Raw genomic sequence first — 17,085 nt, 5'->3', positions numbered from 1 at the left:
GCCGGGTTGGTCCTCCCAGCTCGAGCAGCCACTGGCAATATCCCAGCGTCGAAAAGTCTCGTACAGAGTTGCCTGGTTTTGCCGGGGTCCAGAGCAGCCATGGATTTCGTTGTTGTACACTTTGTATAGGTTTGTGGGCACCACTTCCCCTCTCCCCTCTCTCTCATCTACTTTGCACTTGCGCTCTCGCCTTCACTGCTTGCCGGACCGCTGTTGGGCCGCGAGTCCATGTACTTTCCCATCTGCCATTATAGAACGAAACGGCGGTGCCCAGTTTCGATGAAATTTATTGTGTTTGTTTCTGAATCATGAATATACGCACGAATGCTCGGCGTGTCCAGCGAGTGTGGCGGCATGTCACTGTGGCTGGCCCTCTGTTCCTGAGGTCTCGCTCCCAAGGTCAGTGAGTCGTGACAGCAAACATGGCTGCGACGATGGCGGTGATGCTGATCGTGGCCAGAGCCGTGCCAATCAAAAACCTGCCAGGGGTCTTCAAGGGGGCTGGATCCGTATCCGCCATGTCGGTGAAGGCTTCCCAGAGCCGCAGCGATGCCGGAGTATGCGGCGGTGGCTCTGTAGTCGCCTCGAGAGAAGCTGATGGCAGCGGAGACTCTGGCGACGAAGACGGCGACTGGCCGGCCAACGATCCACCCCACGAACCTCCGTGTCGTCTCTGGATGAGTCGCCGTGTGAGCCAGGCCGACGGCGCACGCGACGGCGCTGGCAGAAGAGTTTTCCAGGTCCACTGCGTTGCATCAAAGATCTCGAGGTACCGCAGCGACGCAGGCGCATGGACCAAGAGCTCGGATACACGTCCCTCGACCGAGTCCAAGATGAGGGTCTCGAGCGACAGCGTCTTGGAGTACTTGCGGCGCTGGTGGTCGTCCAAGAACAGGCCCGAGGAGAAGCGCCCTCGGCGAATCTCGAGGTGCCGGAGTCTTGGACAGAACCGCAAGAAGGCGTCGACGGAGATATCGGAGAAGCACGAGGCCGATCCCGATAGGAACGACAGCGATACAGAGACCTGGGTCAGGTTCGGGCAGCTCAGGGCAAAGGCAACGCACATCTCGTCATCCAGGAGGTCGTCCTTGGGCTCGGATGCCCATATATCGATCTTGAGATGCTGCAGGCGCACACACAGCTTGGACAGGATACGGAGAGCCTGGCGTAGCCAGAGGCCGTCGTCGCCGTCGTCGCCGATGTAGAATTTGAGCGACAGAGCCACCAGACGACTGCCAAGGTTGTGCGGAGGCACGACGTGAGCGATACCGCCGGCGGACGATGGCGTCGTCATGCTTGGCCCGCCCGAGGTAAGGGGGAGAGCAAGGTCGGGCGGCATCTCGGCCATGCATTCCAGGAGGCTGATGATATGGTTTCGGGTGACGCAGCGCAGATCGAGTGTATCGACCGACTTGAAGCGGCGCATGAGCTCGAGGATGGGCTCGGAGGCATCGTTGGCGATGATGGCCTTGAGGCGTGGGAAGGGGTGGTCGTGCGACGCCAGGACCGAGCGCACGACCGCCGGGTCCAGAAAATCAAGCTCCAGATACATAAGCGTCTCCAAATTTGGGGTGCGCAAGGCCAGGTTCTCGAAGATGGGGTCCTTTGGGGGCACTTGGCCGGGGCCATTTGGTAGCGAGTCTGGCTGGGGCTGCTGTCCAATACCGAGGGTGTGTGGTGGGAGAGGCGGAGTGCTGACCACATGGATACCCTCTCCGTCGTGGTCCCACTCGATGGTGATGCCGATCATGTTTTCAGGAATGGCCTGAGGGGCGGGTGAGTTGGCACCAGATGCAAGATCGGCATCGGGGGCAAGGTCGGCAAAGTCGTCGGCGTGATCGCCGGGTGGGCCAATGTCCATCAGGCCACCGAGCCAGTGGCCCTCAAACAGGTTGCGGATGAGCACGCGCTCGGGATCGCCGAACTTGAAGGCTTTCAGGTGCGGCAAGAGTGTCAGAAAGCGGGCAATCGCCCGGGAGGAGATGTTGGGGAAGTGGCCGATCATCAGAAAGGTTTCGAGTCGGGGACATTTCATGGCAATCTGTATGAGCATCGGGTTGGACATTCGCGAGCCACCGACGATGAAAAACTGACGCAGTTTTGGGGTAAAGCCAACGAGGTTCTTCAGAAACAGGTTGAGGTGGTGACTGTTTTCGGAAAAGTCGGTATCGATGCGCAGCGACTCAAGCGACCGAAGTGAATTGATCAGCGCCGAGGGCAGTTCCCACGATGGTGATTTGGTGTATGATGGTAGCGAAAAGAGACGCACCGTCAAGTGCCGGATGAAGCGTGCGTTGAGGAAACGCTGCAGAGGCAGACTCGGCTCAAGCGGGGAGGAGAAGCGTAGGCGGGAGGCCAGGGCGGAGCAGAAGTTTGACACAACACTGTCGGCCGAGATCCTCAGTAAATGGTCGAAAGTAACATCTTTCCATATCTCTGGGATGGCAACGAGGGCCCACTGACGACAGACCAGGGCACATGCGACAAGATGGCTCTTGGCGGCTTTGCGTAGCTTATCCGAGGCATTGTAGAACATGTCCTCTGGATCTCTGTGGGCAATGAACTGGCCCCTGGTGCGACGGAGAGTATGGCTGTGAGTTATAGTCGAGCTGGTGGATTATGTGCGGCGTAGCCAGGACCGGGAGAGACTTGCAAGAGCGGGCATAATTCGTGGGTGGGGATCAGTCGCCGATGAGAAGAGTAGAAAACTGACTTGCAGCCGCTTCACTCGGGATGAGGAAACCGAACGAAGTACTCACCAGTCGCCGAGGTATCCAAAAATCTCGTGCAGGATCTCGGGCGGCAGCGACGAAGCGGGCTTGAACATGTCGATGGCGATGTCGATGTGATGGTGATGGTGATGGCGATGTCAATGTCGATACCGACTGTGGTTTGGGTATTGAATTGATGCAGTCGAACTCAAGGGCGAATGGGATTCCGAGACGGCAGGACAAGCAGACGAGGTGGCAGAGATGGATAACAGCCGTTTTATGGCGGCCGAGAACGTTGACGGGAAGCTGGTGTGGGTGAATATGACCATATGCAAACAATGTTTGCTCTTGGTTGGACTGTCGATACGCATTGTTCCATAGACAGCTGAACAGGGCTCTCTTTGGTCTCTGTGAAGCGACGAGAGAGTGGGTATTGTTTCTCAAGGCGAGCATATGGGAGGGAGGACGACAGATATGGTCGCACACCGGCGCGGGAGAGATATGTCGAGCAAGCTGATTCGCACGATCGAGCAGCACTGCGGGGATAGACTGCCGGTGAGGGCTGCTTCATGTCGGTCCGTGGAGGCAGGATGCATCGGGCGCGACATGGCGAGATCGGCCTCGGGGCTGGCCGAGACCGAATGTACTGACGCGACGACCATGCATGCGTGGGAACTTGCGGAACATGGCGGCTGGATGGCGAGTGTGTGTGTGTGTGTGTGTGTGTGTGTGTGTGTGTGTGTGTGTGTGTGTGTGTGTGTGTGTGTGTGTGTGTGTGTGTGTGTGTGTGTGTGTGTGTGTGTGTGTGTGTGTGTGTGTGTGTGTGTGTGTGTGTGTGGCGATGCCATTGGCCGCTGCGCACACCCCCAGCGCAGCACAGCACCCAAAAGCGGCCGGCGACACAATGCGACGCGCGACACTGTGCGACGCTGTGCCGGGAGTCTGCGGAGCACCTCTCGCCGTCTCTCGCCGTCCCTCGCCCGCCCCTCGCTGGTGCGACGCGCGCGGCCAATCCGCGCCGCGTGTCCTCTGGTTGGCTGGGCTGCCTGCGGCGCATTGTCCACAACAGGCAACCCGCGGCCGCCCCTGGCTAGGGTTGCTGCGCACGCCCCCCGCCAAAGCACACCTCGCCGTTCCCCCGTTATAAATACGCCTGCCCGCCCTCCCCCAAGAACGCAGAGGCCCCCCGCCGCCATTCCTCCCCGTTCGAATTGCTTCCGCAAGGTGAGTCGTCCGCCCGCACACACACACACGCGCTCGCTACAGATACTGCCGCGGCTTTAAAACCCGCCGCCGACGCATCTCCGCCCCCGGGCCACGTCATCGCCGCCGCCCTTGGCCTCCCGGTTTCCCGCCTCGCTCTCGCTTCCCCTCCAGCTGTCCGTCTCGTCGTGCCTCTCACCCCCCGTCCTGTCTGTCTCGTCCTCGCTCTCGCTCCTCGGCTGGCCGCCTTCCCTCATTCATCCCTCCCTCCGTGCGTCTATATAACGCTGGCTTGTCCCGCTGCCGTCCCGGCTATATTTTTCGCACTCCGGCTGCATTTTTCGCACTCCCGCACCGCCGATCCAGCCGACGCCAAGATCGCCCTCTGCTGTCCTGGTACGCATTTGTCTGCCTTGCCGGCCTGTCCGGCCTCTGTCCTGGCGTCGCCCTGTGATCGTCCGAGCCACAGCGGCCGTCGCCGGGTGGTCCAGCCGCGCCGCCTCTGGTGCTCATGGCGGTGTTCATGCGAGCCACGTCTGTCTCGTCGCTGAGTCACCACCACCGCCGCCCCAGCGCTCTCTCTGATGAGCCGACACCCCCACCCTCTTTGCATCTGCGCACTCGTATATGGTGTCGCCCGCCTCGACTCACGTCTCTGCTCGCCTCCCGTCTCCATTTTATCTTCTCATCCCTCCTCAACCCTTCTCATGCCAATGCATCTTTTATGCCGCCGGTTCGCTCCGGTCTCCTCGATTCCTTCGCCGGCGCAGACCATCATCTGCTCGTGCATTCCACAATGTCCCTCGCCCATCCCTCGCCTCCGCCGTTCTGTTCCCACGACATTGCCACTGCGTCTCTGCCGGCCTCGATCGAGCCCAAACCCGAGTCGGCACTTTCGACACTGCCGCTATCACCACCATCCGAGCACCCCGTTTCGCCGAAGCGGGCACTCTCGTTCCCAACCACAGACTCACAGCATCCCGAGCACACAAACCCCTCCGAAGCACCGAGCATTCCCTCCGGCACCCCACCGGCGGGGCTTGTGTCTGCTGAGGCCGGCGCCTCGCTTGGTCTCACCAAGCGCGATAAAGCCAACTGTCAGCATGTCCTATTGTCGCTGAAGCGACACCCCAGCTCGTGGCCCTTTCTTGTCCCTGTCGATCCGATCAATTCCGACGCACCCGACTATTTCGATGTCGTCAAGCGTCCCATGGATCTCTCCACCGTCGCCAAGAAGTTTGATGCCGACGAGTACAAGTCCTGCATTGCCTTTGTTGGCGATCTGGAGCTGATTTTTCACGCATGTTTTGCATACAATCCCCCCGAAAACGATATCCATAAGCTCGGCCGGTCGCTCGAGCATCATTTTGATTTCATCCTCACCAACAAGCTGCCTGCAGTCTCGCGCACAGAGGCCAAGAGGCACATCGGCCTCGAAGTCGACGAGCCCGAAGTCCCCGATGCACGACGCCACAAGAGATCGCTGCGACCCGATACGCACACCCCGACTGATTCCAAGAAGGTGAAGCTCACCCTGAGTGCTCCGTCGGCAGCCAGTGAATCTGGACCAGCACCCAAACCAGCGGCTGCTCCTGTCGAGCCCGATTCCAAAAAGAAGCGATCCTCGCGCACTGCCCTGCCCTCGCCTTCCACGGCTGCTGCTGGTGGTGCTGGTGGTGCCACACCGGAGCCCGCTGCAGCGACTGAAGAGGATCTCCCGCCTTCGAAGCGCAAAAAGTCGTCCCGCGCGCCAAAGGCCGCTCCCATCGCTCCTGCCGTCGCCCCTGCTGCCGTGGCCCCTGCAGCGCCCCAGCTGGATGCAGACCAGATAGCAATTCAGCAACAGATCGCACTGCTCAACACCTGTCTGGAAACCGTCAGCCGACAGATGGCGCTGCTGATTCCCAAGGCCCTCAACGAGAACAACGAAGAGCCCGAGAACACGGTCAAGCCGCCGTCCAAGTCGTCAAAGAGAAGCTCCAAGCCTTTGCGCAGCAAGAATGCCAACGGCACTGCTGTCCCTGCAAGCTCAGCACCGACCTCGCTGTCGGCCCTGGAGGAGTCTCGCTCTCCCAGAACCGAGCAGCCGGCGAGCAAGCCGAAAAAGTCCAAAGCGTCAGCGGAAGCAGCTCCGTCGTCTGTGCCCCCCAAGGCCGAACCTGTCCCTGTCGAACCTGCGCCGCCGCCGACTCCGCGCTACTGCCTCAACTGCGGCGCCTCCGAGACCCCAATGTGGCGTCGAGGCCCGACAGGGCCCAGGACTCTGTGCAACCGCTGCGGCGTCAAATGGCGAAGCGGCAAGATCCTTCAGGACGGCAAACTGCCGGACAAGCCTGTCAAGATGGAGGGCCGGGCCTACGTGCGCAAATCGGCGCCCAAGTTTGGTCTGGGCAAAGGATTTGGCTCCTCCGGGGCGGCTGAGCTACCGCGTGCCATCACATCGACCGAGAAGACACAGCTTTCAGAGCTGATCAATCGGCTGCCGGAGCGGCGTCTCCAGGGCGTTATCGAGATTGTGCGCGCCGCCATGCCGCAGCTCCGCGACACCCAGGAAGAAATCGAGATCGACATTGACAGCCTCGATCCCGAAACGCTCTACCAGCTCTACCAGTTTGTCAAGAAGTCCGTCCGCCAGGAGGAGCGTCGTGAGAAGGCCACCCAGAAGAAGGCTGCCAAGGCTGCCAGCCGCTCGCGCGGCTACGATGGCGACTCCTCTTCCAGCTCCTCCGAAGACGAAGAGTCGGACAGCGGAAGCTCCTCGGGTTCTGAATCGGAGTAAGCCGGTGCTTCTTCTGCCCGACGACGCCTCCACAAGCTCCACAAGCGACACAGGCTCTGCTCGTCCGAGTACTCCTCTACATCTTTCCCTCGCGAGGGACCTGGGTCCAGCGGTTGATGTGGCATCCCAACCCCGACCAGCGTAGCCGCCACGATGCTTCGATCACGCAGTGGCAGGCATTATTCTTTCTTTTTTTGAACAAGCCCCATCGGAGGGAGGCGCCCTCGGGTCCCCTCCGTTACTCCGCGCTGGATGCCAAGTACCAAGCCGCCGCCCCCCTGTGCATGCCCTCTATCCGCTCCGTAATCCACCTTTCCGCTCGATCCGTTCGTTGCTGCTCTGTAGTTGACCTTATTCAGGTTGTGTTAGTAATTGCCTCGCTCGTTTCCGTTCCCCTTGCCGCTTTGACTTGACCACCGTTTTATGTAGCATAACTCCCCTTAGTTTCGCATGCTCTCTTTCTCTCCCACTCATTTTTCCTCTTCTCGTATGCTCTCTTTTGGTTGTCCCTGGCCCGTTTTTTTCCGTATTTTTTTCGGGCACTTTTTTTTTTCTTGCAGCATGTCTCGGGCACGAATCGTCGCAGAAGCTGATGTGAATGGCACATTTGCTTGATGAGCGTGCGATGCATGGCACAGAGACGCGGGTGGCCGAGCCAGTGGATCTGGCCCGGATCCGACTGTTGGCTGTCGTGCTCTTGAACCAACCCGACGAAAATAAAGCCTGGCGGACTGCCGCCCTGCAGACCGCGGGGCAGGTCTGCTCATCTTGGCCAGGCCTCGGCTCCTGGTCGAAGCAAGAAATCATCCATGTCCATGTCCATGTCCATGCTCGCCGTCTCCGTGGAATCGTGTGCTGCTCAGAAACGGAAACGGAAACAGAGTGCCCGTCGCGAGGGGCGTCTCGCTCCTTCTCTCTCCCTCTCGCTCTCGCCCTGGCTGGACTGGATCCAGCCACTCGAGCCAGGCCACTCGAGCCAGGCTGGGATGGCTGCACGTGAGAAGGCGCGCGATAATTGCGGCTGGTCGGCCATCGCGTGGTCCTGGCCGTGCGCCGATTGGTGCATCGCAACACAGCCCTGTGCCGGTGCGAGCAACACGCTCGCCGCCGACGCGGCAACGTGCGACCGGTGTCGCCCGCAAATCGCACGCGCACAGCCTGTTTTGGCTGCTGCGCCGCGGGCCTGACTCACTCTGTGTGTGCAGAGGCAAGGGCGGCGTCGGGCTGTGCCGGTGTCGGCGCGCGTGTGCTCTCTGCTGGTCCACAGAGTCTGTCAATAGAGTCAGTGACTGCAAAGCCAATGCTGCGCGGCTGCAGCAGCCCCATTGTGTGTGTCGACTGAAGCTCTGCAGCGGCTGTGCTCACCCGAAGCGCCAACAACGACAGCCCCGATTTGGCTCTCCAGACAAGCGTGCTGCGCTATGTTTGGGCCCACTCGCGCAGCCGCACCCTTGTCCTGGGACGCGCTCCTGGCCGCGAGTGCCTCGCGACGGCGCCTCCATTCCCGGCTCCTTCTTGCCAGCACTGACGACCCAGGGCGTGCCCACGAGCCACCATGTCTCTCGCTGCTTGCTCGCTGGACACACCCTCAGTAGCAGATACTGCTGCAGCGAGCTCTCGCCGGCGGCTCTCGGTCCCTCCCCCTCTCGCTTCTTCCCTCGTCCGACTGCATTTCTCCTTTGCCGCCATCGTTCCATCGCCCCGTCCTGTCTGCCTCGAGTCGCTGGTCCGTTTGTCCTCTTCATCGCCTGTGCTCGCCGCTGGGTATAAGCGCCCTCTGACACTCGCCCGCCTTCCATCCAGCCCTCTCGCCCTCGATCCGCCATGAACGCCCTCCGTCTCTGCCTGGCCCTCCTCTTCGCTGCCGTCGCGGTCTTCGCCCAGGCCCAGCAGCCCGTCCTGCCCACCACCTGCGCTTCCGCTTGCCAGCCGGTGCTCAACAACATCCTGACCTGCAAGCAGAGCTCCACCCCGCAGACCCCTGATGATGTGCGTTTTGCTGTCGTTGACTTGGCAGCCGCTGTTTGCTGTAATTCGACGCTGGTGGGACCAGATGGCTCTTTCTTCCACTGCTAACGCACCACCACCACCACCATCATCATCACCACTACCACCATGAACCTGGACCACGTTGTCGAACCTCAACAGTGGACCGCCGCCGCCACCAAGCTTGCCCAGTGCATCTGCCCCTTCCTGAGCATGGGTGATGTTGTCCCCACCAAGTGCATCCAGTGCCTCCAGACCTCGCCCTCCGACTCCAACTCTCCCTCCACCAAGCTGATCACCAACCTCGAGATTGACTGTGGCACCAACGCTGCCAAGGTATGTCGCTATGCCAGCCTCAAGGTCCCTTGGTCGTGCCGCCGGACCCTGTCTTGGTTGCTAATTCATTTGTCGCTTTACTCCCAAACCCTCAAATGTCGGCCATACACATCGACCAACCACCAACTCTCTGCCGCAACTGCTCGTTGTCTGTTGTCTGTTGTCCATTGGCGCTGCAATCTTCCACCCAACACTTGCATCGGCATCGGTATCGGCATCGACTCGGCGCCGACGCATGTTTCGGCGGCACTTGCGAATGCTTCAAACATCACAGGCCCCCGCCACCATCCTCGCCGTCTTCAACGCTACCTACGGCATCGGTGTCGCCACTGGATCGAGCTCGTCCATCCCCAACCAGGGCTCCAACCCCACCAACGGCAACTCCAACAAGAGCGCTGCCGCCACCCTCTCCGCCTCTCTGTTTGCTGGTGTCATCGTCGCTGTTGCTGGCGCCGTTTTTGCCCTCTAAACGAGGCGCATGGCTTTACCTCCTCCCGTCTGCGAACGGATCGGATCCTGGCCCAAGATACATGCCCATGTGTTTCTTATTCTTCCTTAGTGCTGGCATGCCTCGAGCCGCTACCTCCCTTGTTTTTGATTGATCGATTGATCGCCCTCGCCTCCTCCCCTCCATCTCTCGTACCAACTGCCCCCCCCCTCCAACCACCTGAGTCTTAGATATCAATTGAGCTGTCGATGAGAGACTCCGCTTCCCCCCCCCTTCCTTACCCGGAACCGTAGATCGTGTATATCATCTCGTCGACAATAGACCGGCTCTTGCTCTTGTGACTCCCCTTCGTTCCGTGTACTCGGTTTGCCATCCTCCCTGATGTAGAATCAGCGATGACTTGCCTGCTCGGGCCTGTAATTCTTGTCCTCTTTCCTTTCTCATAACAGAATTTGAATCGGGGTGAGAACCACTCTCCCCCTTGTACCTTTCATGCATGGCGACCCTGTGAGACTGTGAGATTGGCGATTGACCATTGAGGCATCCATGTCCTATGCGATGGCGGACGTGCGTGCACCGGGTATTCCATGATCAGCTTCCAGCATCGGCGTCCGTGAGACCGTCGCAGTGCCGTCGCAAGACTGCGTGGCGTGCATCTTGGATGGGTTGTCCGTTCTCGGTCGTCTTGGTTTTTGTCCGTTCGCTCCCATCGACCCGCTCCCGCCCATCATCGCCAACAATCTCCACCAAGCCCTTGGTCTGCATTCGACACAGCCCCGGTCTCAGTTCTTCTCATCGCCGTCCCCCCAGCGACCATGCGCTTCCTCCTCCATAATCGCATCTCCTGCTGGTCTTCTCCGCCGGTGCAGTCATCTCGGTCTATCCAACAGTCAACCGTGCTGCTCGTTCTTGGTCTGGGATCGTCCTTCGAACACTCCGTCAAAGCCCAGAAGCTTGCCCAACTCTGCAGGAGGTTGCCGTCGACCCAGTTCGTTGCCCTGGATCTCTCTGGTCATGGTCGATCGGCTGGATCGCTCGAGACCGCCACCGTGTCGGATTGGAAGCGCGACTGCCTCCATGTCCTTGACAGCGTCGTCGCAAAGGATTCTCGTGTCGTCATGGTCGGCGCATCAATGGGCTTGCATCTTTCCCTGCTCACCGCCTGCTGTCGCCCTGGTCGGATCGAGGCCATTGTCGGCGTCGGTGGTGCCGTCAATCCAGCCCGACGATGGGCGGCTCAACATCTGTCCTGCACCGAGACACCCTCGGGCCACTGCTTCCACTTGCCCTCGCCGTATGCTCCAGGCGGGTTCTATCGGCTCAGCAGCGCTCTTTTGGACAGCAACAATCCCGACAATCACATCAGTACCGACGCCCCCGTCTTCTGCACGCTCGAGGCCCTCCACGGCACCGCAGATTCGGTGGTGCCGGTGTCCGAGGCCCTCGCCCTGCTGGACCTCCAGCATCCATCCTTCATCAACGTCAACGTCGTCAAGGGAGGGGATCACCGCCTGAGCCGGCCGGCGGACGTTGATCTGTTGCTGCACTGCGTCGGCTCCAAGATCCGACAGCTTCCGGACGACAGGAAACTATGAGATCCCTGTATTGCACTCCAACCCATACGTCACTCCATGAGCACTCTCATACAGCATTCATTCCCATACGTCGTCCATTCCCATACGGGATTCCAACCCTGGCTTTGTTGTGTGGTGAGCTCAAAACACGTGTGCGCTTTTTTTTCCTGTTGTTTTCTGTCTCCGCTCGATGCGCCTGACCCTGATCCTGCATCTGGAGTCCTCAGCATGAAGTACATCATCGAGCATTTCGAGGAGGGTCTCGAGGAGTGGTGCGAGGTAAGGCTCTTTCGACAACCCGTCCGCCGGATCAGACGGCTTTCGTCGATGCCTGGTCTGCCTCTGAGCCAGCCTCGATTGTCTGCTCGCCTCGCTGCCACATCGCATCTGCTCTTTTTGCATCGCCTTTGGCCGCAAGCTACACTGCATGGACATCCGCGACGCTGACTGGGTATCACCTTGGAACGGATCTAATGCTGGGGCGACTCCCTGCACAGCTCGAATACAGCCATATGCTCAGCTATGTCGGCGAAGGTATATATATCGATTTGCCGTGTAGCCGGGGGGGGATATCTACCCAACAGCTCACCAGGATCCGACCTCGCTGACCTCCTCCTGTCGACATCCGTGCATCTCGCCAGGCAACCTGATCTTGTCGAACATGCACCAGAGTGTGCTCGATAATCTGCCGACCAAGCTCGAGGGCGTCGTTGTGACCGGCAAATCTGTTCTGGAAATCGAGGGTGTCACCATCGACAACTGCATCCTGCTTGATCCGGCTGCGAAGGAGCCTCTGAGCCCGTCGGACGCCGAAAACTGCAAGTTCTTGCTCTTTGGCGGTATTTTGGTCCGTATTCGTTGTTGTTGTCGTGGTCGTCGTTGTCGTTGTTGTTGTCGTCGTTGTTGTCGTTGTTGTCGTTGTTGGCTTTTCCGGTCCCATTTCTTGTCAGTGCCGCCATTCGGGAAACAAATGACAATGCTGTGGATGCCGTCGTTGTGGCGAGGTTTCCTTGCGTCGGCATGATGTCGCCGATTTTCTGAACTTATCATCGTGTATTTTACCACAGGGCGACGATCCCCCGCGCGATCGTACCAAGGCAAGTACTCTGTAATGCTGATGGCTCCAGCTTCGGAGCTGAGGAGGGGGGCGGGCAATCAACCGATGGCGTTTCGGCCTCTGGGCTTCTAACAGCTTGCTCCTCCCGTGTCGCTGCAGGAGCTGCGAGTCATGGGCTTCAAGGGACGCCATTTGGGCCCGGTCCAGATGACCACCGATACGGCCGTGATGACCTCCCAGCATGTTCTCGAGAAGGGCATCCCGCTGGACGAGCTCAAGTTCATCGACCATCCCGAGATTGTGCTCTCGAAGCGCGAAACTGTCCAGATGCCGTTCCGGTATCTGCTCAATAGCGAGGGCAAGATGATCATGCCGCCCGGGTTCAAGAAGCTCCTGCGAAAGGGCAACGATATCGACATCACCACGATGCTGTAGATTAGCCATGGCTTTGATCTGTTGCTGGTGCTGTCGCTCGAGTCGCCGGGGGGGGTTACTGCACCCAATATAAATCACGCCGACGACTGAATAGCAGCATAGTACTCGACCGGATCGCATACCGGTGCATATCTGGTGCATATCTGTGTATATCTGTGTATATCTGGCCCACCAACGAGTCCGTCCTCCTGTCCACATGTGATGGCGGGTTGCACCAGGCTTTTTTTCTCCAGCCCCGTGGTGCCCTGTCCCGTCGCCCCACGTCTTCCTCCCTTGGCTCCTGTCCATCCCAGCGTCCTCAGGGTGCAGCCATCCTGTCCTGTCCAACGACTGCTGCCGGCGCCCATCTCCCAGCGGCCCACTCTGCTTCTCCCGCTTGTCTCCTCTCGACCAAGCCGTCCGTCGTCTCGATTCCGTCACCTCGGCGGCATCCAGTCCTTTGATTTGTTGTCGGCGTCGGCTCTTCTCCGGCCGATTCGCTCCTAGGCATCGATCTTCATCCTGGCTCCTCGCTCGACTTTCCGCGGCACGCTTGCCTCCGCCCCCATCGCCATGATGAACGCCCTGTGGGATACCGGGCCCACATCCAATTCGGTGGTCGCGACCCAAAACCTGCTTCCGTTCCAGCTCGGGGCCGGCCTGGCTATCGTCCTCGCCGGTGTCTCGCTCTGGTACATCACCTTACCATCGACATATAAGCGGTCCGGCTCTCGTGTCGGCAAGCGGGGCAAGAGGAGCAAAGGCGCTCTAAAAGGTGGGTCGGTCCTCAAGCTCATGGATGGGTATCGGTGGGATCTGGATGTCTGCTCCCAGTATCATCGGCAGCCAGCCTGGCCCTTCCACGTCGAAGGCCGTCCTCGGCAAGGCATACCTTTCGCCGTGGCTCGAAAACCACACCCTTTGTGCAGAAGTCAGCGGTCCGGCATCATCTCCTGCGACTCGACATGACCCGGCTGACGCCATTTTCGCATAACCGTGATTGCGCAGAGGCGGCCTTCCCCGCTGGGCTCTACAACTTGGGCAATACCTGCTTCATGAACTCGGTGCTCCAGGTATGGGCGATTCGGTACGCTGGGCAGGGCAGGCGCTTTCTCTCGTCTGTTGCTCGATCGCGGTGCGGCTTCTGGTGTCCCCATCGCTGTCGTCGGCTGTGCCTCGCTTGCAGGGCCGATGACATCCAACAGGCCCCTATATTCGCTGGCCTCCGCTGCTGGCACATCCACTTTGGTATCCCCTCTCCGGCGTGCTCAATGCCGAGTCGCTCCGAATTAACTCGGCGCTCGGGAAAACGCCACAGGCTCTCTCATCGCTACCAAGCATCATGATCTATATCAAACTGCGGACAGACGTCTATCACTCGGATCTGGTCCCTCCTCTCGATTCCGGCGACAAACCGCCCCTCATCGTCACCGAAGCGCTACTGGAACTTTGCAGAGGTGCGTGTGTGCGGCAGAGCATTCCGCATGCGCAATGCTGGATTTTCACGCAGACGACGAGTCATCTGCTCCAGTGCATCTGCTCCTGTGCATCTGCTCCAACATGGAGCGACATCCATGCTCTCTGTCTGGGATACAAGCAGAGCCTTGACGAGCGGCATTTTCACATTAGCCCTCAATGAGATGCTGCCGAATAAGCGAGTCCTCCGTCCAAGCAACATCATGAATGCCCTCACGACCAAGAGCGGGAATAGGCGACTCATGTGTTACGATCAGCAAGTATGAGCAGCCGTGCGACTCCTTCCTGGTTCACCCGTCGTGCTGTCGCTGCGTCTCCCACGCCACACAGCTGTTGCATCTGGATCCCAGAAACCGAAGCGAGCGCCTGCTTGAGCTTGGATATCTGATGCACTTCATTTGCGACACAGGATGCACATGAGTTTTTGCAAGTGCTCTCCAGCAGCTTGACGAGCGAAGAAGTACCGGGACTTCCTTCAGTAGTCTCGCTCTTTGACGCCGAGCAAGCCACGAACGTGGCTCCGCGTGGGATCCCTGGCCAGTCGACGGTGAATCTTGTCTATCTCGGCCATTCCATCGAGTACCTCCAGCAGCGTCAGATCCGGAATCCGCTTACTGGGCTGACAGCCCATCGCATTGCGTGCATGCAGTGCGGATATGCGGTATGTACATCGGTCCTTCCTTGCATTTCCTTAACTTGGACCTCTGTGAGCATCGTGACTCTAATGAGCTCGATCACCCGCCAAGAGTCGCTCTTCGACGACGACGCCGTCGACGACTGCCGAGCCATATTGACGGCTTTATCCGGTCTCTCCAACAACCTTTCCGCTACGAATGGCCGATTCCCTCCCGGCCATCGGCGCGATACCACCGACTTGGTTTATGGTGTATCGCCCGCATCGAATCCATTCTGCGGATGTGTTCATTCTCCAATCGCCTTGCTCCTTTACTGACCGAATATGTGACCAGTCAACGATCCGCCATGCAACCTTCGATAACATTTCACTCGCGGTACCAGCAAAGGTACGGCTTTTCTCAGCTTGAAGCGGGGCGGTGTTGATGTCCTTTGCAAACTTGGGCAAGGGAAACACAGGCTCATTCGCATCCATCGGATCGACCGTCTATCGTGCTGAACCACGTCACTCTCCTCCAGCCCCAGTGCTCAATCGAGAGCCTTCTCACGGCCTACGTATCTCCCGAATCCTTGCACGACTGGATCTGCGACAAGTGCTCGTTAATCGCCACCTACACAAGGATCGGGCGTGAGCTCGAACGGCAAAAGCAGATTGTTGGCTCTGCCGAAAGCAACCTCAAAGCCATTCGCGCAAAATCAAACAAGAAGGACGGGCAGAAAAAGTCTGCCTCCAAAGCTCACCGACAGGAGCTCGAGGACACGCTCCAAAGTGAGCTCGATCACATGCATCAGCTCCAAAGCGACCTTGCTCTGGTCGAAAAGCTGATCAAGAGCGACGTCGAGGGCAAGCTGGTAAGTTGGTGCCCAAAGGCGGATGCCCAAAGGCTGATATACAGAACGATCTTGCTGGATAAAGGGATCAGCCTCCATGAGCTTGCGGCAAGTGGCTCGACTGGGAGTCGGAGCGGCTCTCACTGCCGATTCCAAACTCTCATCGTACCCTCGTTCTCGCCCTCATTCCGACTCCAGCCCGACCACATCAAGCGGGTCAAGGCCGCCTCTCCGTTGTCCCAGAAGCAAATCCTTATCGCCAACTCGCCACAGAGTCTTTGTTTGCATATGCAGCGGTCCGTGTTCTTGCCGACTGGAGCTGTTGTCAAGAACAACTGCCGGGTGCTGTTTTCCAACTTTCTGGACCTGACGCCCTTCAGCACCGGCACCAGCGGGTCAGGGATGTACTTTTCCAGTGCGCTTCAAGACGCCCGCATTGTCCAGGCCGGATTTGGCGGCTTTTCATCCAAGCTCAAGAGCGCCTCTGTATATAGCACCTCTCAACAGCAACCATGGTCGCCGGCTGAACCAAAGCTATCGCCAGCGAACGGTGTACCGTCGGCCCATCCAGTTAACGGCACGGCGTCGATGAATCTATTGAAACCCAACACGATACCAAACGGAAGCACCCACAGCAGCGATACGGACACAGACATGAGGAGCGAGGTTTTCAACGGCCACGCTGACAGCGAGCCCAGTGATCGTCGCCGCTTGACCAGTCGCGAACTGACTACGGAGCCAGACCTTGATGACGACACCACCGCTGCCGAGAACATGACCGAAAGCGAAACGATGGATATCTGTGGCTCCGAGGCCGATCCTGCAGCGGCGGGAATGCGGACAGGTACCCCTGGACTGAAGGGTGGGGCACAGGATGCATCGTCGCCAACAACCAGCCGTGGCGGACTCGCTATAGGCAAGCCCAACGGCAAAGAACAAGGAGTCGATGCGCACGACAGCGCTGAAGACGGACCTCTGCTGGAAAGTGTAAACGCTTCAGGAGCCGAAGACGGGCCCAGCTCAGATGGCCCACCACCGGAAGAGACGGACGCATCGGAGCACGAGAAGCTGCCTGCCCGGACGCCTGCTGTCGCTCGCAACGCCAATCTGTTTCAGCTGCGGGCCGTTGTGCTGCATTATGGAAGCCACGACTCGGGTCATTTCGTTACCTACCGCCGCGTCAGCGCCCCATCACCCAACCAGTTCACCGAGAGCAGTGACGAAGCGGGACACACATCCACAAGCAGCGTCGAAGAAGAAGAAGAAGCTGTCGAGATCCGTGGACTGCGCGGAAAGCAGCTCCGCAATCGTAAAGCCGGGGCGAAACAGCAGTCTCCGGCTGCCCCCAAAAAGCCTCCGGCGCCCCGCACACGAACTTTGGTCGGCGGTCATCACCACGGCTCGCTGTCGGATCGGTGGTTCCGCATCTCTGACGACAAGGTCGAGCTCGTGCGGGACATTGAGGACGAGGTCTTTGGCCACGGTGCGGCTTTCGTGTACATGCTGTTCTACGAGAAGATGTAAATATGCAGTTCCTGGCAGCGACATGCGAGTAGATCCTCGTTCATTTGCTGTGCCTCGTTGAACTGGTGCGCTGGACATGCGTCGTCGCTTGTCTGTCCCCGTGTCGCTCTCAG

At 59.2% G+C, this 17,085-nt stretch overlaps 6 protein-coding genes across 6 annotated transcripts; 5 read left to right on the top strand and 1 right to left on the bottom strand.

Annotated features, from left to right (window-relative positions):
* Window positions 1-400: 400 nt before the first annotated feature.
* Window positions 401-2,827, bottom strand: BJ171DRAFT_471503 (uncharacterized protein; the record flags this gene model as incomplete). The annotated part of the gene is made up of 2 exons (XM_053108613.1): window positions 401-2,570; window positions 2,760-2,827. The coding sequence occupies 2 exons, from the start codon at window positions 2,825-2,827 to the stop codon at window positions 401-403; spliced, it is 2,238 nt and encodes a 745-aa protein (XP_052970540.1).
* A 1,883-nt stretch (window positions 2,828-4,710) lies between these two features.
* BJ171DRAFT_471502 (uncharacterized protein) lies at window positions 4,711-6,693 on the top strand (the record flags this gene model as incomplete). The annotated part of the gene is made up of 1 exon (XM_053108612.1): window positions 4,711-6,693. One exon carries the CDS (start codon window positions 4,711-4,713, stop codon window positions 6,691-6,693), a length of 1,983 nt encoding a protein of 660 aa, XP_052970539.1.
* Window positions 6,694-8,405: 1,712 nt separating this feature from the next.
* BJ171DRAFT_488936 (uncharacterized protein) lies at window positions 8,406-9,954 on the top strand. The gene is made up of 3 exons (XM_053109430.1): window positions 8,406-8,682; window positions 8,842-9,015; window positions 9,290-9,954. The coding sequence occupies exons 1-3, from the start codon at window positions 8,518-8,520 to the stop codon at window positions 9,482-9,484; spliced, it is 534 nt and encodes a 177-aa protein (XP_052970538.1). The 5' UTR covers window positions 8,406-8,517; the 3' UTR covers window positions 9,485-9,954.
* A 525-nt stretch (window positions 9,955-10,479) lies between these two features.
* On the top strand, window positions 10,480-11,552 carry BJ171DRAFT_488935 (uncharacterized protein). Its single transcript, XM_053109429.1, has 3 exons — window positions 10,480-11,172; window positions 11,258-11,316; window positions 11,535-11,552. The coding sequence occupies exon 1, from the start codon at window positions 10,582-10,584 to the stop codon at window positions 11,056-11,058; it is 477 nt and encodes a 158-aa protein (XP_052970537.1). The 5' UTR covers window positions 10,480-10,581; the 3' UTR covers window positions 11,059-11,172; window positions 11,258-11,316; window positions 11,535-11,552.
* BJ171DRAFT_488934 (SAM-dependent RNA methyltransferase) lies at window positions 11,230-12,628 on the top strand. The gene is made up of 5 exons (XM_053109428.1): window positions 11,230-11,316; window positions 11,535-11,571; window positions 11,679-11,884; window positions 12,105-12,134; window positions 12,254-12,628. The coding sequence occupies exons 1-5, from the start codon at window positions 11,266-11,268 to the stop codon at window positions 12,527-12,529; spliced, it is 600 nt and encodes a 199-aa protein (XP_052970536.1). The 5' UTR covers window positions 11,230-11,265; the 3' UTR covers window positions 12,530-12,628.
* Window positions 12,629-12,808: 180 nt separating this feature from the next.
* Window positions 12,809-16,972, top strand: BJ171DRAFT_454932 (uncharacterized protein; the record flags this gene model as incomplete). Its single annotated transcript, XM_053108263.1, has 10 exons — window positions 12,809-13,283; window positions 13,517-13,581; window positions 13,827-13,965; window positions 14,138-14,244; window positions 14,394-14,645; window positions 14,953-15,006; window positions 15,137-15,469; window positions 15,647-15,852; window positions 15,943-16,032; window positions 16,435-16,972. The coding sequence occupies exons 1-10, from the start codon at window positions 13,082-13,084 to the stop codon at window positions 16,970-16,972; spliced, it is 1,986 nt and encodes a 661-aa protein (XP_052970535.1). The 5' UTR covers window positions 12,809-13,081.
* Window positions 16,973-17,085: the final 113 nt, after the last annotated feature.

Source organism: Polychytrium aggregatum (assembly GCF_025602895.1).
Source record: "Polychytrium aggregatum strain JEL109 chromosome Unknown BJ171scaffold_4, whole genome shotgun sequence".
NCBI lineage: Eukaryota > Fungi > Chytridiomycota > Chytridiomycetes > Polychytriales > Polychytrium > Polychytrium aggregatum.
Note: the sequence above shows the minus strand (reverse complement) of the source record. Positions and strands in the feature narration are given on the sequence as shown.